This window comes from Rhododendron vialii, chromosome 10a (genome assembly GCF_030253575.1).
Source record: "Rhododendron vialii isolate Sample 1 chromosome 10a, ASM3025357v1".
Classification (NCBI taxonomy): Eukaryota; Viridiplantae; Streptophyta; class Magnoliopsida; order Ericales; family Ericaceae; genus Rhododendron; species Rhododendron vialii.
Genome location: NC_080566.1, coordinates 33,204,274 through 33,227,191, shown reverse-complemented (window position 1 = coordinate 33,227,191; position 22,918 = coordinate 33,204,274). Strand labels below are relative to the sequence as shown.

Here is a 22,918-nt window from a genome sequence, read left to right as displayed (position 1 = left end):
TGAGAAGAATGTTTGCTCATCCAACAGTCTTTAGAATTTTCTTTAGTAGAACTTTGGTTGGCTTTGTCTATTGATTTGTTTCCCTTCATTTACGTTATGATACACAATTTAACGAACCATTTTCCTTGCAATTTTCCATATCGTTTTGGAAACGGAGGGAGTACATCATAAAGAAGAAAAAACCTCTGCAAAGTCATCATAATCAAAAGAAGAAAAAGCCTCTGCAAATTCATCATAAAGAAGAAAAAGCCTCCGCAAAGTCATAAAATTGCATTATGAATGTGGTCCCTAGATCATAAAACGGCGAAGACTTTATAACAATATTAAAGTTGAGAAGAGTGTTTGCTCATCCAACAGTCTATAGAATTTTCTACTACAATTTTGGTTGGCTATGTCTATTGGCTTAAAGAACCCTTTAAGTTCTGAATTTGAGAAGAGTGTTTGCTTATCCAACAGTCTTTAGAATTCTTTTGTAGAACTTTGGTTGGCTACTTCTATTGGCTTATTTCCCTTCCTTCTTCTTACGATACGGAATTTATCGAAGTCTTTTAGTACTGAAGTTGAGAAGAGTGTTTGCTCATCCAACAGTCTTTAGAATTTTTTTTTAGTAGAACTTTGGTTGGCTTTGTCTATTGGCTAATTTCCATTCCTTTACGTTATGTTACAGAATTTAACGAACCCTTTTCCTTGCAATTTCCCATATCGTTTTGGGAGCGGAAGGAGTACATCATAAAGAAGAAAATATCTCTGCAAACTCATCATAATAAAAAGAAGAAAAAGCCTCGGAAAAATCCTCTGCAAAGTCATCATAAAGAAGAAAAAGCCTCCGCAAAGTCGTAATATTGCATTATGAATGTGGTCCGTAGATCATAAAACGACGAAGACTTTATAACAGTATTGAAGTTGAGAAGAGTGTTTGCTCATCCAACAGTCTTTAGAATTTTCTAGTAGAATTTTGGTTGGCTATGTTTATTTTGTTTAACGAACCCTTTAAGTACTGAATTTTAGAAGAGTGTTTGCTCATCCAACAGTCTTTAGAATTCTTTTGTAGAACTTTGGTTGGCTATGTCTATTGGCTTATTTCCCTTCCTTCTTGTTATGATACGGAATTTAACGAAGCCTTTTAGTACTGAAGTTAAAAAAAGTGTTTGCACATCCAATAGTCTTTATAATTTTCTTTAGTAGAACTTTGGTTTGCCTTGTCTATTGGCTTGTTTCCCTTCTTTTACGTTATGATACAGAATTTAACGAACCCTTTTCCTTGCAATTTCCCATATCGTTTTGGGAGCGGAGGGAGTACATCATAAAGATGAAAAAACCTCTACAAAGTCATCATAATAAAAAGACAAAAAAGCCTTTGAAAAAGGCTCTGCAAAGTCGTCATAAAGAAGAAAAAGGCTCTGCAAAGTCATCATAAAGAAGAAAAAGCCTCCCCAAAGTCATAATATTGCATTATGAATGTGGTACCTAGATCATAAAACGACGAAGACTTTGTAACAGTATTGAAGTTGAGAAGAGTGTTTGCTCATCCAACAGTCTTTAGAATTCTTTTGTAGAACTTTGGTTGGCTATGTTTATTGGCTTATTTCCCTTCCTTCTTCTTACGATACGAAATTTAACGAAGCCTTTTAGTACTGAAGTTGAGAAGAGTGTTTGCTCATCCAACAGTCTTTAGAATTTTCTTTAGTAGAACTTTGGTTGGCTTTCTCTATTGGCTTATTTCCCTTCCTTTACGTTATGTTACAGAATTTAACGAACCCTTTTCCTCGCAATTTCCCATATCGTTTTGGGAGCGGAGGGAGTACATCAAAGTCATCATAAAGAAGAAAAAGCCTGCCCAAAGTCATAATATTGCATTATGAATGTGGTCCCTAGATCATAAAAAGACGAAGACTTTGTAACAGTATTGAAGTTGAGAAGAGTGTTTGCTCATCCAACAGTCTTTAGAATTCTTGTGTAGAATTTTGGTTGGCTATGTCTATTGGCTTATTTCCCTTCCTTCTTCTTACGATACGAAATTTAACGAAGCCTTTTAGTACTGAAGTTGAGAAGAGTGTTTGCTCATCCAACATACTTTAGAATTTTCTTTAGTAGAACTTTGGTTGGCTTTGTCTATTGGCTTATTTCCCTTCCTTTACGTTATGTTACAGAATTTAACGAACCCTTTTCCTCGCAATTTCCCATATCGTTTTGGGAGCGGAGGGAGTACATCAAAGTCATCATAAAGAAGAAAAAGCCTCCCCAAAGTCATAATATTGCATTATGAATGTGGTCCCAAGATCATAAAACGACGAAGACTTTGTAACAGTATTGAAGTTGAAAAGAGTGTTTGCTCATCCAACAGTCTTTACAATTCTTTTGTAGAACTTTGGTTGGCTATGTCTATTTGCTTATTTCCCTTCTTTCTTCTTACGATACGAAATTTAACGAAGCCTTTTAGTACTGAAGTTGAGAAGAGTGTTTTCTCATCCAACAGTCTTTAGAATTTTCTTTAGTAGAACTTTGGTTGGCTTTGTCTATTGGCTTATTTCCCTTCCTTTACGTTATGTTACAGAATTAAACGAACCCTTTTCCTTGCAATTTCCCATATCGTTTTGGGAGCGGAGGGAGTACATCATAAAGAAGAAAAAACCTATGCAAAGTCATCAAAATAAAAAGAAGAAAAATGCTCTGAAAAATACTCTACAAAGTCATCATAAAGAAGAAAAAGCCTCCGCAAAGTCATAATATTGCATTATGAATGTGGTCCCTAGATCATAAAACGACGAAGACTTTATAACAGTATTGAAGTTTAGAAAAGTGTTTACTCATCCAATAGTCTTTAGAGTTTTCTAATAGAATTTTGGTTGGCTATGTCTATTGGTTTAACGAACCCTTTAAGTACTGAATTTGAGAAGAGTGTTTACTCATCCAACAGTCTTTAGAATTCTTTTGTAGAACGTTGGTTGGCTATGTCAATTGGCTTATTTTCCCTTCGTTTTTATTACGATACGGAATTTAACGAAGCCTTTTAGTACTGAAGTTAAGAACAGTGTTTGTTCATCCAATAGTCTTTATAATTTTCTTTAGTAGAACTTTTGTTTGCTTTGTCTATTGGCTTGTTTCCCTTCTTTACGTTACGATACAGAATTTAACGAACCCTTTTTCTTGCAATTTCCCGTATCGTTTTGGGAGCGGAGGGAGTACATCATAAATAAGAAAAAACCTCTACAAAGTCATCATAATAAAAAGAAGAAAAAGCCTCTGAAAAAGGCTTTGCAAAGTCATCATAAAGAAGAAAAAGCCTCCACAAGTCATAATATTGCACTATGAATGTGGTCCCTAGATCATAAAACGACGAAGACTTTGTAACAGTATTGAAGTTGAGAAGAGTGTTTGCTCATACAACAATCTTTAGAATTGTTTTGTAGAATTTTGGTTGGCTATGTCTATTGGCTTATTTCCCTGCCTTCTTCTTACGATACGGAAATTAACGAAGCCTTTTAGTACTGAAGTTGAGAAGAGTGTTTGCTTATCCAACAGTCATTAGAATTTTCTTTAGTAGAACTTTGGTTTGCTTTGTCTATTGGCTTGTTTCTTTTCCTTTACATTATGATACAGAATTTAACGAACCATTTTCTTTGCAATTTCCCATATGTTTTGGGAGCGGAGGGAGTACATCATAAAGAAGAAAAAATCTCTGCAAAGTCATCATAATAAAAAGAAGAAAAAGCCTCTGAAAAAGGCTCTGCAAAGTCATCATAAAGAAAAAAGAGCTCCGCAAAGTCATAATATTGCAATATTAATGTTGTCCCTAGATCATAAAACGACGAAGACTTTGTAACAGTATTGAAGTTGAGAAGAATGTTTGCTAATCCAACAGTCTTTAGAATTGTTTTGTAGAACTTTTGTTGGCTATGTCTATTGGCTTATTTCCCTTCCTTCTTCTTACGATACGGAATTTAACGAAGCCTTTTAGTACTGAAGTTGAGAAAAGTGTTTGCTCATCAAACAGTCATTAGAATTTTCTTTAGTAGAACTTTGGTTGGCTTTGTCAATTGGCTTGTTTCTCTTCCTTTACGTTATGATACAGAATTTAACGAACCATTTTCCTTGCAATTTCCCATATCTTTTGGGAGCGGAGGGAGTACATCATAAAGAAGAAAAAACCTCTGCAAAGTCATCATAATAAAAAGAAGAAAAAGCCTCTGAAAAAGCCGTTGCAAAATCATCATAAAGAAGAAAAAGCCTCCGCAAAGTCATAATATTGCATTATGAATGTGGTCCCTAGATCATAAAACGACGAAGACTTTATAACAGTATTGAAGTTGAGAAGTGTGTTTGCTCATCCAACAGTCTTTAGAATTTTCGAGTAGAATTTTGGTTGGCTATGTCTATTGGCTTAAAGAACCCTTTAAGTACTGAATTTGAGAAGAGTGTTTGCTCATCCAACAGTCTTTAGAATTCTTTTGTAGAACTTTGGTTGGCTATGTCTATTGGCTTATTTCCCTTACTTCTTCTTATGATATGGAATTTAACGAATCCTTTTAGTACTGACGTTGAGAAGAGTGTTTGTTCATCCAACAGTCTTTAGAATTTTCTTTAGTAGAACTTTGGTTAGCTTTGTCTAGTGGTTTGTTTCCCTTCCTTTACGTTATGATACAGAATTTAACGAACCATTTTACTTGATATTTCCCATATCATTTTTGGAGCGGAGGGATTACATCATAAAGAAGAAAAAACCTCTGCAATGTCATCATAATAAAAAGAAGAAAAAGGCTCTGAAAAAGGCTCTGCAAAGTCATCATAAAGAAGAAAAAGCCTCCGCAAAGTCATAATATTGCATTATTAATGTCGTCCCTAGATGATAAAACGACGAAGACTTTGTAACAGTATTGAAGTTGAGAAGAGTGTTCGCTAATCAAACAGTCTTTAGAATTGTTTTGTAGAACTTTGGTTGGCTATGTCTATTGGCTTATTTCCCTTCCTTCTTCTTACGATACGGAATTTAACGAAGCCTTTTACTACTGAAGTTGAGAAGAGTGTTTGCTCAAACAACAGTCTTTAGAATTTTCTTTTGTAGAACTTTGGTTGACTTTGTCTATTGGCTTGTTTCTCTTCCTTTACGTTATGATACAGAATTTAGCGAACCATTTTCCTTGCAATTTCCCATATCTTTTGGGAGCGGAAGGAGTACATCATAAAAAAGAAAAAACCTCTGCAAAGTCATCATAATAAAAAGAAGAAAAAGCCTCTTAAAAAGCCTTTGCAAAATCTTCATAAAGAAGAAAAAGCCTCCGCAAAGTCATAATATTGCATTATGAATGTGGTCCCTAGATCATAAAACGATGAAGACTTTATAACAGTATTGAAGTTGAGAAGTGTGTTTGCTCATCCAACAGTCTTTTGAATTTTCGTGTAGAATTTTGGTTGGCTATGTCTATTGGCTTAAAGAACCCTTTAAGTACTGAATTTGAGAAAAGTGTTTGCTCATGCAACAGTCTTTAGAATTCTTTTGTAGAACTTTGGTTGGCTATGTCTATTGGCCTATTTCCCTTACTTCTTCTTATGATACGGAATTTAACGAATCCTTTTAGTACTGACGTTGAGAAGAGTGTTTGCTCATCCAACAGTCTTTAGAATTTTCTTTAGTAGAACTTTGGTTGGCTTTTTCTAGTGGTTTGTTTCCCTTCCTTTACGTTATGATACAGAATTTAACGAACCATTTTCCTTGATATTTCCCATATCATTTTTGGAGGGGAGGGATTACATCCTAAAGAAGAAAAAATCTCTGCAATGTCATCATAATAAAAAGAAAAAAAAGCCTCTGAAAAAGGCTCTGCAAAGTCATCATAAAGAAGAAAAAGACTCCGCAAAGTGATAATATTGCATTATGAATGTGGTCCCTAGATCATAAAACGACGAAGACTTTATAGCATTATTGAAGTTGAGAAGAGTGTTTGCTCATCCAACAGTCTTTAGAATTTTCTAGTAGAATTTTGGTTGGCTATGTCTATTGGCTTAACGAACCATTTCAATACTGAATTTGAGTAGAATGTTTGCTTATCCAACAGTCTTTAGAATCCTTTTGTAGAACTTTGGTTGGCTATGTCTATTGGCTTATTTCCCTTCCTTCTTGTTTCGATATGGAATTTAACGAAGCCTTTTAGTACTGAAGTTGCGAAGAATGTTTGCTCATTCAACAGTCTTTAGAATTTTCTTTAGTAGAACTTTGGTTGACTTTGACTATTGGCTTGTTTCCCTTCCTTTACGTTATGATACAGAATTTAACGAACCATTTTCTATGCAATTTCCCATATAGTTATGGGAGCGGAGGGAGTACATCATAAAGAATAAAACACCACTGCAAAGTCAGCATAATAAAAAGAATAAAAAGCCTCTGAAAAAGTTTCTGCAAAGTCATCATAAAGAAGAAAAAGCCTCCGCAAAGTCATAATATTGCATTATGAATGTGGTCCCTATATCATAAAACGACGAAGACTTTATAACAATACTGAAGTTGGGAAGAGTGTTTGCTCATCCAACAGTCTTTAGAATTTTCAAGTAGAATTTTTGTTGGCTTTGTCTATTGGCTTAAAGTACCCTTTAAGTATTGAATTTGAGATGAGTTTTTTCTCATCCAACAGTTTTTAGAATTCTTTGGTAGAACTTTGGTTGACTATGTCTATTGGCTTATTTCCCTTCTTTCTTGTTACGATACGGAATTTAACGAACCCTTTTAGTACTGAAGTTTAGAAGATTGTTTGCTCATCCAACAGTCTTTAGAATTTTCTTTAGTAGAACTTTGGTTGACTTTGTCTATTGGCTTGTTTCTCTTCTTTTACGTTATGATACAGAATTTAACGAACCATTTTCTTTACAATTTTCCATTTCTTTTGGGAGCGGAGGGAGTACATCATAAAGAAGAAAAAATCTCTGCAAAGTCATCATAATAAAAAGAAGAAAAAGCCTCTGAAAAAGGCTCTGCAAAGTCATCATCAAGAAGAAAAAGCCTCCGCAAAGTCATAATGTTGCATTATTAATGTCGTCCCTAAATCATAAAACGACGAAGACTTTATAACAATACTGAAGTTGGGAAGAGTGTTTGCTCATCCAACAGTCTTTAGAATTTTCTTTAGTAGAACTTTTGTTAACTTTTTTTATTGGCTTGTTTGCCTTCCTTTACGTTATGATACTGAATTTAACGAGCCATTTTCCTTGCAATTTCCCATATCGTTTTGGGAGCGGAGGGAGTACATCATAAAGAAGAAAAAGCCTCTGCAAAGTCATCATAAAGAAGAAAAAGCCTCCGCAAAGTCATAATATTGCATTATGAATATGGTCCCTAGATCATAAAACGACGAAGACTTTATAACAGTATTGAAGTTGAGAAGAGTGTTTGCTCATCCAACAGTCTTTAGAGTTTTGTAATAAAATTTTGGTTGGCTATGTCTATTGGTTTAACGAACCCTTTAAGTACTGAATTTGAGAAGAATGTTTGCTCATCCAACAGTCTTTAGAATTCTTTTGTAGAACTTTGGTTAGTTATGTCAATTGGCTTATTTCCCTTCGTTTTTGTTACGATACGGAATTTAACGAAGCCTTTTAGTACTGAAGTTAAGAAGAGTGTTTGCTCATCCAATAGTCTTTATAATTTTCTTTAGTAGAACTTTGGTTTGCTTTGTCTATTGGCTTGTTTCCCTTCTTTTACGTTATGATACAAAATTAAACGAACCATTTTCCTTGGAATTTCCCGTATCGTTTTGGGAGCGGAGGGAGTACATCATAAAGAAGAAAAAACCTCTACAAAGTCATCATAATAAAAAGAAGAAAAAGGCTCTGCAAAGTCATCATAAAGAAGAAAAAGCCTCCACAAAGTCTTAATATTGCATTATGAATGTGTCCCTAGATCATAAAACGATGAAGACTTTGTAACAGTATTGAAGTTGAGAAGAGTGTTTGCTCATCCAACAGTCTTTAGAATTGTTTTGTAGAACTTTGTTTGGCTTTGTTTGTTGGCTTATTTCCCTTCCTTCTTTTTACGATACGGAATTTAACGAAGCCTTTTAGTACTGAAGTTGAGAAGAGTGTTTGCTCGTCCAACAGTCTTTAGAATTTTCTTTAGTAGAACTTTGGTTGGCTTTGTCTATTGGCTTATTTCTCTTCCTTTATGTTATGATATAGAATTTAACGAACCATTTTCTTTGCAATTTCCAATTTCTTTTGGGAGCGGAGGGAGTACATCATAAAGAAGAAAAAATCTCTGCAAAGTCATCATAATAAAAAGAAGAAAAAACCTCAGAAAAAGGCTCTGCAAAGTCATCATAAAGAAGAAAAAGCCTCCGCAAAGTCATAATATTGCATTATTAATGTCGTCCCTAGATCATTTAAATACGAAGACTTTGTAACAGTATTGAAGTTGAGAAGAGTGTTTGCTAATCCAACACTCTTTAGAATTGTTTTGTAGAACTTTGGTTGGCTATGTCTATTGGCTTATTTCCCTTCCTTCTTCTTACGATACGGAATTTAACGAAGCCTTTTAGTACTGAAGTTGAGAATCGTGTTTGCTCATCCAACAGTCTTTAGAATTTTCTTTAGTAGAACTTTGGTTGGCTTTGTCTATTGGCTTGTTTCTCTTCCTTTACGTTATGATACAGAATTTAGCGAACCATTTTCCTTGCAATTTCCCATATCTTTTGGGAGCGGGGGGAGTACATCATATAGAACAAAAAACCTCTGCAAAGTCATCATAATAAAAAGAAGAAAAAGCCTCTGAAAAAGCCTTTGCAAAATCATCATAAAGAAGAAAAAGCCTCCGCAAAGTCATAATATTGCATTATGAATGTGGTCCCTAGATCATAAAACGACGAAGACTTTATAACAGTATTGAAGTTGAGAAGTGTGTTTGCTCATCCAACAGTCTTTAGAATTTTCGAGTAGAATTTTGGTTGGCTATGTCTATTGGCTTAAAGAACCCTTTAAGTACTGAATTTGAGAAGAGTGTTTGCTCATCCAACAGTCTTTAGAATTCTTTTGTAGAACTTTGGTTGGCTATGTCTATTGGCCTATTTCCCTTACTTCTTCTTATGATACGGAATTTAACGAATCCTTTTAGTACTGACGTTGAGAAGAGTGTTTGCTCATCCAACAGTCTTTAGAATTTTCTTTAGTAGAACTTTGGTTGGCTTTTTCTAGTGGTTTGTTTCCCTTCCTTTACGTTATGATACAGAATTTAACGAACTATTTTCCTTGATATTTCCCATATCATTTTTGGAGCAGAGGGATTACATCATAAAGAAGAAAAAACCTCTGCAATGTCATCATAATAAAAAGAAGAAAAAGCCTCTGAAAAAGGCTCTGCAAATTCATCATAAAGAAGACAAAGACTCCGCAAAGTGATAATATTGCATTATGAATGTGGTCCCTAGATCATAAAACGACGAAGACTTTATAACATTATTGAAGTTGAGAAGAGTGTTTGCTCATCCAACAGTCTTTAGAATTTTCTAGTAGAATTTTGGTTGGCTATGTCTATAGGCTTAACGAACCCTTTAAGTACTGAATTTGAGAAGAGTGTTTGCTCATCCAACAGTCTTTAGAATCCTTTTATAGAACTTTGGTTGGCTATGTCTATTCGCTTATTTCCCTTCCTTCTTGTTACGATATGGAATTTAACGAAGCCTTTTAGTACTGAAGTTGCGAAGAGTGTTTGCTCATTCAACAGTCTTTAGAATTTTCTTTAGTAGAACTTTGGTTGGCTTTGTCTATTGGCTTGTTTCCCTTCCTTTACGTTATGATACAGAATTTAACGAACCATTTTCTTTGCAATTTCCCATATCGTTTTGGGAGCGGAGGAAGTACATCATAAAGAAGAAAAAACCTCTGCAAAGTCATCATAATAAAAAGAATAAAAAGCCTCTGCAAAGTCATCATAAAGAAGAAAAAGCCTCCGCAAAGTCATAATATTGCATTATTAATGTGGTCTCTAGATCATAAAACGACGAAGACTTTATAACAATACTGAAGTTGGGAAGAGTGTTTACTTATCCAACAGTCTTTAGAATTTTCAAGTAGAATTTTGGTTGGCTTTGTCTATTGGCTTAAAGAACCCTTTAAGTATTGAATTTGAGAAGAGTTTTTTCTCATCCAACAGTCTTTAGAATTATTTAGTAGAACTTTGGTTGACTATGTCTATTGGCTTATTTACCTTCCTTCTTGTTACGATACGGAATTTAACGAACGCTTTTAGTACTGAAGTTTAGAAGAGTGTTTGCTCATCCAACAGTCTTTAGAATTTTCTTTAGTAGAACTTTTGTTGACTTTGTTTATTGGCTTGTTTGCCTTCCTTTACGTTATGATACAGAATTTAACGAGCCCTTTTCCTTGCAATTTCCCATATCGTTTTGGGAGCGGAGGGAGTACATCATAAAGAAGAAAAAGCCTCTGCAATGTCATCATAATAAAAAGAAGAAACAGCCTCTGCAAAGTCATCATAAAGAAGAAAAAGCCTCCGCAAAGTCATAATATTGCATTATGAATATGGTCCCTAGATCATAAAACGACGAAGACTTTATAACAGTATTGAAGTTGAGAAGAGTGTTTGCTCATCCAACAGTCTTTAGAATTCTCTAGTAGAATTTTGGTTGGCTATGTCTATTGGCTTAACGAACCCTTTTAGTATTGAAGTTGAGAAGAATGTTTGCTCATCCAACAGTCTTTAGAATTCTTTAGTAGAACTTTGGTTGGCTATGTCTATTTCCTTATTTCCCTTCATTCTTCTTACGATACGGAATTTAACGATCCTTTTTAGTACAGAAGTTGAGAAGAGTGTTTGCTCATCCAACAGTCTTTAAAATTCTTTAGTAGAACTTTGGTTGGTTTTTTCTATTGGCTTATTTCCTTTGCTTTACGTTACGATACAGAATTTAATGAACCCTTTTCCTTGCTATTTCCCATATCGTGGGGGGATTTTGAATTTGAATTTTGCAGGTAATGAATATATATACAAAAATAGAATAATGATTGAAAATAGGAGTAATGATTGAATAAAGATTGAAAGAAAAATGAGAGTAATGATTGATTAGAAATTGAGATAATAAGTGGATAGAGAAATAGGATAATGATTAAAATTCAAAATCTTAGACCCTTAAACGAACAGGGTATTTTGCATTTACCAACCTTAGCTCTACTTCTCTAGGTATGGAAATTTTAAAACCGACGGGCCCAAATGTGGCTTGTATTTCTCACCTTTTTCTACCCGCGGTGTGATTTTAGTTTTGAAAAATCGTAGTACCCAGCCAGTTTTGATTTGGTATAAGAAAGTATCCACACTGAACCCCGAACCCAAACACAAATCCGAATGCAAACCGAATACCATCCTAGGACTTCATATTTCCAAATGTAAACTAAAGTTATATACAGCATACACCAACTTGAAATTTATCATTCTAGGTTTTTATACTGTAAAAAAAGGGTTTATGATATGTTGATTTAAAACTTAAGCATTGTTCAAATCTGGTGACCACTCGTGGCCATATTCGTTGGACTTCATAAAGCAACGAAGACTTGGAAAGCCATTTGTCATTATAAGAGAATGGACAAGAAAAGTCTTTCCTTATCTTTCCATCTCTGTTTTGTTTTTTAACAATGTGAGCCTGATTTGTTCAAGATGAATAAACTTGTAGCTACCACTGGTGGCCATGTTCTGAGACTCTATACAGCAAAGACTTGCAAAGTCAAGTATCATTGTTACACACCTAGGGTTGCCCCAGTAGTTCGGGTGGATATTCAGGTTTTGGGAGTACTCCTTAAGGTCTGAGGTTCGATTCTCCATTGGGTAAGTACCTTGAAGTAAGTGGGGCGTTGTGACTAGTATGGTCGGGCTAACTCCCCCAGAGGTTTGGGTTGCGCAATCGGATCCATTTAGACCCCGTTCGTTTTGAGAATTTGAATTTGGATTTGTAGGTAATGAGTGTAAAGAGAAATAGAGTAATGACAGAAACTAAAGATAATGATTGAAGAAAGATAATTAGAAAAATAAGAGTAATGATTAAAAATATAAGTAATGAGTGGAAAGAGAAATAGAATAATGATTAAAATTTAAAATGCAAAATCCTCAAACAAACGGGGTCTTAGTGGCCTAGCTGTAGTACTATTCCTTCATTAAAAAAAATTTGTAAGAAAGATCTTGCAATCGGACTACATGTCCCGTTCTGCTAAATAAGCTAACTGGCTTATTTTTTTGTCCTTGTTAAATTTTTTTTCGTATTTGTTAGTTTTTTAATCAATTTTTTGGAGATTATTGCATCGTCATAACGAGAGGAATCTAAAAAGTAAAAAATTACGATCGAAATTCAATTTTTTTTTGAATAAAGACGAAAAAATTTAGTTTATTGACTTATTTTGTCTTTACTCAAAAACATTAGGTTTTGATCGTAATTTTTTACTTTTTAAATTCCCCGTCATGACGATGCAATAATTCCTAAAAAATTGACAAAAACTAACAAATACAAAAAAAATTAAATAAAAAATAAATAAATCAATTGACTTATTTTGCTGAACAAGGCCGAAGCATAAATTTGGCGAAGACCTCGAAAGTCTCATGTCATCATGCCAATCCTCTAAAAGCATTTCGTAAGTGTTGTTTCACGTCATGAGATCCCCTGTCCACAAAACCTGCAAATACAGGAAGGGAAATGCTGAATTCTCTCCGAGTTAAGAAGAAAACGGGCATTCTTTGGGTTGAGCTTTATTGGAGTATTATTCGGGCTTTTTATTTTTTTGGCCTTATGTGTAGGTTGTGCTTCATTTGTATTTGTCTGGGCATTTTAGGCCTTCAGGTGGTGTTATAAACTTTGTCCTTATGGTTGTATGCCTGCATGCTTATTTTTTTCCCATTCCCTAGTAGAATGTTGCTTTTGTTGATAAAAAAAGAAAGAAGATGATGGGGTGACCGATGGAAATGGAAATTGGGTGGACATTTAAGCACCAATCTATCTAAGAATTTTGATATGGATTTCTATTCGTTGTATTGGTGATTAGATGTTACTCCGTACTAGAGTAGATTTTATTTTTTATTTTGGATTTGTGGATAGCGCCTGGGCCATGTAATAATTAATATATACGATTATCATCGTTAATATAAATTTAGTACTACATCTCTACGTTCACAAATAAATTGGAATCGTACATGATTGTTTGGTGGCTAAGAAATTTGAATCGTACGTTCGCATATCCCGAGCGCGCCCAATAATTTCATTTCGCATCCAAGGTAACAAAAACTGACTTGGAGTAGTTTGGTGTCGTAAAGTAGAAAGGACAGGACTCTGCAATTTCGACTAGTAATGTGGGCTTTAAAACATCAAAGCCCGCGACGAAGACTTCTAACGGTCAAGTTGGGAAGAGTGGTTACTCAGCCAACAGTCTTAAGAGTGTTAGTTGGCTTATATATGTCCAAAATCCCAAAGGCTTAACCCTTCCTTTACGTTAGAATCATTTTCTGTAACCACCATGTCACCAACATATACAATAAGAGCAGTAATCTTACCATCCTGTTTCTTTAAAAACAAAGTGTGAACTGAATTATTCTGATAGTATCCAAAGGCTCTCATGGATTTTGTGAATCTGCTGAACCAAGCTTTCGAAGACTCCTTCAACCCGTATAGAGATTTCTTTAATTTGCACACCTTTTAACAGTGTACTTCAGGTATCATGCAACCAAGTGGTAAATCCATGTATACTTCTTCAAACAACTCGCCATGTAGGAAGGCGTTTTTCACATCAAATTGTTACAATCAGAGAGGAGAATTTGTATTCATTCATATCTTTGCAACCTCTATACTTACATATTTATACAAGCCAACTAATCCTTACAATCCCTACAATTAAGCCTATCTAATCTCTAAGTTAGGAAAGAACAAATAAATTAGAAAAGAATATCAATTACAAGATAATTACATGATCTCCGTGATTCACAGTAATCAAGAGTGATTCGCGATAACGGGATATCGTAACACCTCGCAACTATTTGTTGGCTTAGATTAGCCTAAAACCCTTTATTGCGGAAGAAATGGGAACCAAAGAGGCAAATTAATTGCCGAGAGTATTTCGGAGAGAACACGCACACAGGAACCAGAGCAATGGGGAAAGCACTCCCAGATTTTTTTCATTCCAACAGTTCTAGAGATTTCTTATTTGACTTTTACGATTTTTTTCATTGTTCTTATTTAATTTTTGTCGCATTTGTTAGTTCTGCGCCAAACTTTTGTGGATTACTATTCGTTTTAATGAGAAGACTCGGAAAAGTAAAAATGTAAGACACAAAACTAACAAACGCGAACATAATTCAAATAAGGACAAAACAAAACAAAAATAGAAAAAGTTGTTAGTGGAATGGAATCTAAGACTAGACTATTAGACCTTACTTGGCCTACAAATTTCACACATTAACCCAACTATAAAACAACTTAAACAAGACCCAATTATAACATTTTATGGCCAAAATTAAACATCACATTTTCGTCCAAATACAAAAATACAAGAAGACATTATTTTCAACACTCCCCCTTAATGACTACTTAATTGTGAAGATGTCTGGATGTATTGATGCTGAGCATAAAAAAGAACAGAAAACCTTCTTTATAGAGGTTTTCTTCGTAAATAAGGATTTACGAAGCCTAATCACGTCCATTCAAAGTATTTTTGAATAGTCCGGATTGAAAATCAATTATGACCAATAATAATTAATTGTGACCGGTCATAATTGAAAATGAATCTCAACCACATATGAACGGTTGTGATTGCACCAATCCGTGAACAACTCCGTGAATAAGGTTCTCTCAAAAAAGAAACGTTGTATTGAGGGTTTCCAAAAATGCCACTTCAATTCATATCAAACTAATCACAAAAAGACACACCACCCAAAATGAAGTCACTGGATCAACTTGGCAATTTCTTCCTAGATTGTTTTCATTAGCTTCTCCTGCTTGAAACCTATCAATATTATATATGTGTTCACAACAGCAGACTGCCAAACTCCCTTAACAAATTGGCTAGTGAATAAAGCAAGCTATTTTTAACTATGAAAGCGTGAAAGCCAAATAATACAAGCAATAACTTCTCACAAGACAATTAGACGTAGTAATATTTATTGAACAAGTCACGACCTTTCCTCACTCTATCTTGATCAAAAGTCTACAAACATGCATGCAATAGTCCAAAAGATAGTACTCTATTATATCACTACAACTAGTAGAATGAGCAACTCAATAGATAGACCCAAGTTCATTCATTGATCTTCAATTGGCATCTCTTGAGGAGTTAAGAAAGGCTTGGGAGGCATTTCAAGAGCTTCAGCAGTTCCTTCAAGCATCTCTACAACTTTGTTCATCGAAGGACGATCGCTAGGTTTCATTTGGATGCACCATAAAGCCGTTATAACCATCTTCCTCACCATCTCCCTTTCCTCGTCCGTGGCTTCTCCCATATCAATTTCCTTTCCTTCTTTGAATTGGTCATATACCCAGGACGGGAAGTAAATTTGGCTCGTGTGATCGGCAAATGCATTTAAGTTCCTCCTCCTGCCTGCCATTTCCATCAACAACATCCCATAACTGTAAACATCAGCTTTGTATGAAACATGTCCAATGTTTTTGTAGAATAACTCTGGAGCCATGTAGCCCATTGTTCCTCTTGCCGCAGTAAGAGACACCATGCTATCATCTGTTTGATTTAGTTTTGCAAGCCCGAAGTCCGAAACTTTTGGATTGAAATTCTCATCTAAAAGAATGTTGTGAGGCTTGATGTCAAAATGTAGAATTTGCATATCACAACCTCGATGCAAATATTCAATCCCACGCGCCACTCCAACAGAAATGTCATACATTTGCTTGCAACTCAAGGAGATGTTTCCTTCTTGAGAGAATAAATATTTCTCAAGGGAGCCATTAGGCATGAATTCGTAAACAAGAGCTCGTTTAGATCTCGTAGCACAGAATCCAATCAGTCGAACCACATTGACATGATGAATCCTTCCGATGGTAGCAACTTCATTGATGAATTCTTGGCCATTGGCTTTGGACTTTTCTAAAATCTTTATCGCCGCGACATAACCGCTTCGGAGCTTTCCTTTGTATACAGAACCATAGCCTCCTTGTCCCAACTTGTCCTTGAAACCTCTGCTCATCTTCTTTATTTGGGAGTACGAGTACCTAATCGGCATCAGGTTGTTCTGATCACTTTGTAGGAAACCTTCAATGGTATCGAACATTGATAAATGTCTTCTCCTAAACTTATAGATTAAAAATGCCAATAGGCATAAAATCCCACATGTGGTTCTTGCTGCAAGGATGCCTCCTGCTCAGGGTAAAGTAAATATGACCAAATACGAAACCAAAAATAATAATAATACAAAACAAAAACAACTTCCAGGTCTTTGCCATTACCGCCAATGCATGTCCTAGAATTATGGTATATAATGGCCACTTTTTGTTCTTGAATCGCATCAAATTAATGAGATTTTTTAATTTTTTTTAACCGAGGAATAATCCTACCGCCGAGCCACTGTTGGACCCAATTGCGCAATTCAAATCTCAGGGGAGACTAACACAACAACTCACCGCCATGGCCCCCCACTTAAACCATAGTTTGTCTCCAGGGAGAATCGAACCCTGCTATGTTGCAAGCGCAGGTTCGCTCTTACCATATTGACAATCCATGAGATTTTGCATCTTTGAAACAGTGCTTCACATTCCCATAATTTGTGTAGAATCCCAAATAAATCAAAGAAAATTTAAGCCTAAATTTATCCCTGATTCCCACTGCTTATCCCTTCCCTTCCCTTTCCAGTCCAACCCAACAGGATCAGAAAATATTGATCCCTAAATTTAAATTGTGGAATTTGCACTTACACTCCTCATACTATCACTCATTTGAAGATATACCCATTGTACAAATTTTCCTTCTTTCACTTCAAAGTACAGGGGTGCAAGTGCTTAAAATTTAAGTATCATGGGTGTATCTTTAAATTAGTGATAGTATAGGGAGTGTAAGTACAAATACCCAATTTAAAATCCCAAAACTCCGCCTAAACTTGCACATATTTTCCTTCTTCATGCATTTGTAAGTGATTTTCTCAAGTTTTTGGCCAGTAAAGGACGAGTGGTACTGCATATAGATCTCACCTATAACTGTGAACCCACGAACTTTGAACCCCTCTGGAAGCAAATAATCTGCAATAAACATGTTCTATGTTTTAGTCAACCGCGCGATCAAAATAGTTCCATAGAAGTATGAAATTATAACTCTGTCGTCTAAGAGGCATTTACAAGTCTTACCATAAGTTCGGTTGATCTAAGGAGTTAGAATATAAGATCAAGCCATTAGAATTGATGAGACCAAACTCGCAGCCAAGAGGAAAATTCGTCCCTTTAATTTCTTAAACTCTTTAACATTTGAAAAAATAGGTAATCTCGGAAAAGTATTTTTCATGTTAAGTGCATGAGGAGATGACTAAATTTTAGTATTGAACATGTTTTTTTTTTATCTTATAAAGTAAAGTAAATGTTGTTTAATATTCTCTTTTCATGAATCTAACTAACATGTCTTACAAACTTCTCACATTCCCATATTAGGTCTATAAATGTAAGGTGAAAATTATGCAGCAATTACATTAAAGGTATTGAACAAAATTCACTATGCCAAAATTCTTGTAAGATGGTGATCAGGCATGAGACATAGGTGCTGTCTTCCTCCTAATTAAGATCACGTGCTCGAAACCTCTCAGGTTTTATCAACTTTTACAAGACCCGTCCATACGGAGCTTGCAGGGATACTCAAAAGGTTTCATACAGTAACAACAACAACAATACCTCCTTCCCTTAATAAAATTTTACTTTTGCCGATTAAAAAGGAAAAAAAAAAAACAATAGTAATAAAAGAGGACCAAAGTAATCTTTTATAGTTGCTGACTTGCAGGGATACTTGTGGCTATCAGGTTACAACAACATTTCAATAACATACTGTACGCTAAAAGAGTAAAAACAGATGAGACAGAGAGCACTTACTATAGAAAATAACCTCCAAGCGACCTGCAATTTTTGAGGGTATGAATTACATTCGACATACAAGTAGTTGTGTTTTGCTAATCGTCGTATGTTTACTTACCGAAAAAACTTCACAAGAATGCAACGTGCATAGCCTCTACTTTAAAGCCCCCTTTGAATGGAGGGATTTCATAAGAAAGGAAAAGAAATGATTGATTTCTAGCCAAATCATTCATTTGAATTGAGCATTTTGGTAAAAAATATTAAGAGAAAAATACAAAAATAATTTTTTTAATTGGCTATTTCCATTTCTCATCAGAAGTGGTGAGATTAGGTGAGAATGGACTCCCCTTTCTCACCACATCCATCCGAGGAGGCTCTTTGAGAGATTAGTAATTACTGCTTGAACTTTTGTGGAGCAGCCAGAGTTCTCGAATAGGAAATCTTACGCACATGGAAAGGACCCGTTTATGAAATCGCTTCTGCTAAAGCAGTATTTGTAGCAAGTGGCAGCTGTTGAATTAAAAGACTCAATGTAGCAATCGGCTCGTCCTTGGCAATTTTCACAGAGAATGGACAGCCAGGAAAGCTCAAACCCATACTCCAATTTACTGTGGAAATCCGAGAAGGAGAGGTTTGCTTCGCCTTTATCGGCTGGCCATCGCAACGTCGACATAACTATCTCGTCTATTTTGCACTGATCCGCCACATCCGAAGCGCTTAAGTTAGTCCCGAACAGAAAGTAAGAATAGCGCCTCTTTTCCCCCGAGGAGAGCGAATCGGAAGAGGAAAAAGTTGGTTTTTCAATACAACTAGAAGCACTAGTATGACTGTCCGTGTAGTGTGGAGGTTTTCTTACTGGCTTTTCGCAATCTACCCATAGTGCTACAGCCATATTCCATGGGATTTTATAAAATATATCAAAAATAAAAAAATTGTCTTCCATCAGTAAAGAATATGGATTTGCGTCAGAACTACTAGTGAAGTTGAGATACGATATGTAATAAAGAGGGAGGGAGGAGCAATCTCCGTGTCGTAAGCCGACATCGACTAGTCGGATTGTATGGTTGTCGTAGTTGATTGCACGGACCAGGTATTTTGCAGGGGAAAACAAGGAAAGCACAAGACGATGGTGCTCGCATTCCAGTTCGTATTTCTTCTTTCCGCAGCTCATTGGGTCTCCTTTCACTCGAAATGGGTGTTTGATGGTGATATTCCCACAAGATGAGACACAATTGGGACTTGTTCTAGCACAGCAGTTGCCCAAAAACAGGGCAACGAGAAGAAGAAGGCTACGGGTTTTGTAGACATCGGAGAGAAGCCTTCCGCTAGACATAGAGAGAGAGAGAGAGAGAGAGAGAGAGAGAGAGAGAGAGAGAGAGAGAGTGTGTGTGTGTGTTATGATCAATCTTGCAGTTGGCTTCCCAGAAGTAAACTAAAGTAGTAGAAGTCTATGGTACGAAATCCCAAACAATTGTGTGCCATATACCAAAAATATGCGCAACATGCACCAAAACAAGGAGTCTTTTTGTCACTTCCCAAATTTTTAACCGCAATCCTCAGGAGAGTGTCAAAATCAATCCATATTGATTTGTCACTCCCCAAAAGTTAACAATTTAAAGAGTGACAAAATCAACTTATATTGATTTTGGCACTCTCTAGGAGAGTGCATTAACTATTTGGAGAATGGTAAAATCACGCCCCAAAACAAAGCATAGGATTACTATATATGGTACGCACCGATGTGTACCATACTTTGCATAAAAATCAAAGCAGTTCTACTTTATTTTTTGCACGACCTTGACGTAAAGACTAGAGGTCCTTTGAGTTAAAGAAGCGAGAGATATGGAAGTACTCCACATCAGTGTATCATCGACAACGAAGAACAAACTGATGATCTTCCTCTTCCTCTTGTTCTTCTTCCTGTTGCAGGCAGGAGTTGGAGCCCAAGCAGACGACCACGATCGGGATGTTGAGTGCCTGCCCAAGAGGTGCAGTGCCGAGGGCCCAGAAATTCGGTTCCCGTTCTGGCTAAAGGATCGTCAACCAGACCGCTGTGGCTATGGGCCTGACTTTGCTCTAACCTGCTCTCCTACCGAAAGCAAAGAAACCCTGCTTGACAACCCATTTTCTGTCAAGGTAGTGGTCAAAGAAATCAATTACTATTGTCGGCTCATGAGATACGAGCTCTCCGGTACTTACGATCCGCACGATCAGCAAAACCTAAGCTTAATATTCAACAGTACCTCTCCCTTCAGTCCCTTCCAATTGTGGCTCAACACTGTCCCTGAATACTACATAGTCCTTTGTCGCTCCTACTCCAGATATCATAACCCTTCTTCATATGGTTATTCGGATGATACGTTCTGTGAATACTCTATGTTCAGTTGTCCCTCCTCCATAGCAGAAGCAGATCCATTTGTACGAACCAAGTTGTAGGAAATGTGAAGAAAACGGCACGTATTGCAGATTGAGTAGGAGCAATAACAGCAAGTTGAAGGAAACCGAATGCTTCGACATCCGTAAGCAGCCAAGAGGTACTTCTCATCATCTCCTCCTTCGGAAAATAAAAGTTTAACTTTTTCTTCGCGCTTTCAGTTTATTTGCTTATTCAGTTAATTAAAAAACTCAGAATAAACTCCTTCAAGTTCGGTTTTAGAAGCTTGTTTGAAGTTATTAGAGTTCTAAATTAAAAAGACGTAAGTTACTATCAATCTCCTCACAAATAGAACACATATAAGACTTGCTGTGGTTGGGAGGAGGTACTGCTTGTGCCATATAGTATTCACCTCTGTGAGTACCACGTGGAGCTCGCTCGGCGCATCCGAGACGTCCATTGCATTTTTCGACGGCTTGGATTCGGAGAGAGAAAAATGAGAGAAAAAGTGTTTGGGTGAGAGGAGGGAGAGAATTTCAATCCGAGTTGTCCAAAAGTGTATTGGACGGCCCGGACGTGCTGATCGATCGGGTACCACGTGGGATATACCCACCCGGCACCGAAAAATTTCTCACCTTTGAAGCTTTGTTCCATCAGTTCTACCTCTATGATTATTAATCTCCCCACAAATAGAATATATACTTGTAAAAAAAAAAACAAATAGAATATATATATATGAGATTGAGATTTGGGGTGTTTTTTTGAGTGTCCCTTGAACCGCTGCGTATATATATAATGTTTGGATTTTATGTATCCCCTTGTATGATAATTGATTAGTGCTTTCTATATGATCTTAATCATACAGGTGAAACGAAAAGACCACATGATCAAACAGGTGAATTCTCTCTCTCTCTCTCTCTCTCTCTCTCTCTCTCTCTCTCTCTCTCTCTCTATATATATATATATATATATATATATATATATATATATATATTGCCTTTGTAATTTTGTTGTTTAAACTTGCAGGTTTGATCCCGACTAGTCTTTTTGTCCTTGTTGTGCTAGTCATAGCTACATATTTTATCCACGGAACAAGCAATTTAAAGAAAGAGGATCAAGTAAAGATCGAAAGGTTTTTAGAGAATTACAGGGATCTCAAGTCTACAAGGTACACATTTGCTGAGATAAAGAAACTTACTCATAATTTCAAGGACAAACTCGGCCAAGGAGGTTATGGAATAGTTTACAAGGGAGAGCTTTCCAAAGATGTTCCTATTGCAGCCAAGATCCTCGACAACTTCACTGGTAATGGCGATGACTTCATCAACGAAGTGGCAACGATAGGTACGATCTACCATGTCAATGTGGTTCGCTTAGTCGGATATTGTGCGGATGGGTATAAAAAAGCTCTTGTTTACGAGTATTTGCCGAATGATTCTCTAGAAAAGTTCATATCATCTGATCATAAAAGAGCTTCACTTGGTTGGGAGAAGCTCCAAGGTATTGCTCTAGGCATAGCCAAAGGAATTGAATATCTTCACCAAGGTTGTGATCAAAGAATCCTCCATTTCGATATTAAGCCTCATAACATCTTGTTAGACAAAAATTTCATTCCAAAAATTTCTGATTTCGGGCTAGCCAAGTTGTGCTCGAAAGAACAAAGCATTGTATCCATGACAGCTGCTAGGGGAACCGTGGGTTATATTGCACCGGAGGTGTTCTCTAGGAATTTCGGCAATGTGTCGCACAAGTCAGACGTTTATAGTTTTGGAATGGTGTTGCTTGAAATGGTTGGAGGGAGGAAGAAGAATATTGATGTCAGTGCAGAAGTTTACTTTCCTGAATGGATTTATAATCGTTTAAATTGTGAAGAAGTAAATAACAATGAAGGTGAGGAAGGCGGAGATGCCAAGATTGTTAAGAAGCTAACAGTTGTAGGACTTTGGTGCATCCAATGGTACCCAGGAGACCGGCCTTCAATGAAAGCTGTGGTTCAAATGCTTGAGGGAGATGGAGATACCTTGGGCATGCCCCCGAATCCCTTTTCTACCACCAATGGGTCAATTACAAGGGGAAACATGGGCGGAAGGCATTTTAGCACTACGTTAGAGATAATTTCTGAATCCGATTGAGATCGAGAAGTGTTGCATAATTGGACTGAGTTTTTAGGGGTCAAATGCGCTATCTTTAATTTGTTTGTGGAGTATCGTGTAGAAGTCTGGACTGTTGTAACGAACGCTATGAATGCAAGCTAAGAACGAGAAATTGAAAACTAAACAAGAAATCACAAAGACACAAGATATACGTGGTTCCCCAAGTTGGGTACGTCCACGGGCGAGGAGAGAGAGGATTCACTAACCAACGTGGAGAAGAGATACAAAGAGCCGGCTATAATCCGTAACTCTAGAAAGGCCACAATATGAAAGCCCAAAAGATAATTCCTAGAAGTACCCCAAAAGCCTTATTTATAATAGGCTACAAAAACGGGAACAACATAATTAACCAATGTGGGACTGAAGAA

At 36.3% G+C, this 22,918-nt stretch overlaps 3 protein-coding genes across 3 annotated transcripts; 2 read left to right on the top strand and 1 right to left on the bottom strand.

Moving 5' to 3' along the window:
* Positions 1 to 15,094: 15,094 nt before the first annotated feature.
* Positions 15,095 to 19,483, bottom strand: LOC131303617 (rust resistance kinase Lr10-like). The gene is made up of 4 exons (XM_058330572.1): positions 18,474 to 19,483; positions 18,042 to 18,065; positions 17,160 to 17,207; positions 15,095 to 16,332 (listed from the first exon to the last, which is right to left on the bottom strand). Exons 1-4 carry the CDS (start codon positions 19,354 to 19,356, stop codon positions 15,266 to 15,268), a joined length of 2,022 nt encoding a protein of 673 aa, XP_058186555.1. The 5' UTR covers positions 19,357 to 19,483; the 3' UTR covers positions 15,095 to 15,265.
* Positions 19,484 to 19,765: 282 nt separating this feature from the next.
* LOC131303145 (putative RING-H2 finger protein ATL21A) lies at positions 19,766 to 20,424 on the top strand. The gene is made up of 2 exons (XM_058329936.1): positions 19,766 to 20,367; positions 20,408 to 20,424. The coding sequence occupies exons 1-2, from the start codon at positions 19,866 to 19,868 to the stop codon at positions 20,422 to 20,424; spliced, it is 519 nt and encodes a 172-aa protein (XP_058185919.1). The 5' UTR covers positions 19,766 to 19,865.
* An 18-nt stretch (positions 20,425 to 20,442) lies between these two features.
* Positions 20,443 to 22,563, top strand: LOC131303143 (rust resistance kinase Lr10-like; the record flags this gene model as incomplete). The annotated part of the gene is made up of 3 exons (XM_058329935.1): positions 20,443 to 20,557; positions 21,263 to 21,292; positions 21,424 to 22,563. Coding segments are annotated over 3 exons (1,251 nt in total), but the record flags the coding sequence as incomplete, so codon positions are not given.
* Positions 22,564 to 22,918: the final 355 nt, after the last annotated feature.

What these genes read in the sequence shown, in the direction of transcription:
- LOC131303617 (XM_058330572.1), bottom strand. Translation starts at nt 19,356, where the DNA reads ATGTCTAGCGGAAGGCTTCTCTCCGATGTCTACAAAACCCGTAGCCTT. An exon ending in CTTGGAGGTTATTTTCTATA is followed by an intron (nt 17,208 to 18,041) that starts GTAAGTGCTCTC and finishes TGTTTATTGCAG; the next exon opens with ATTATTTGCTTCCAGAGGGG. An exon ending in TCGTGGGTTCACAGTTATAG is followed by an intron (nt 16,333 to 17,159) that starts GTGAGATCTATA and finishes TACCCTGAGCAG; the next exon opens with GAGGCATCCTTGCAGCAAGA.
- LOC131303145 (XM_058329936.1), top strand. Translation starts at nt 19,866, where the DNA reads ATGGAAGTACTCCACATCAGTGTATCATCGACAACGAAGAACAAACTG.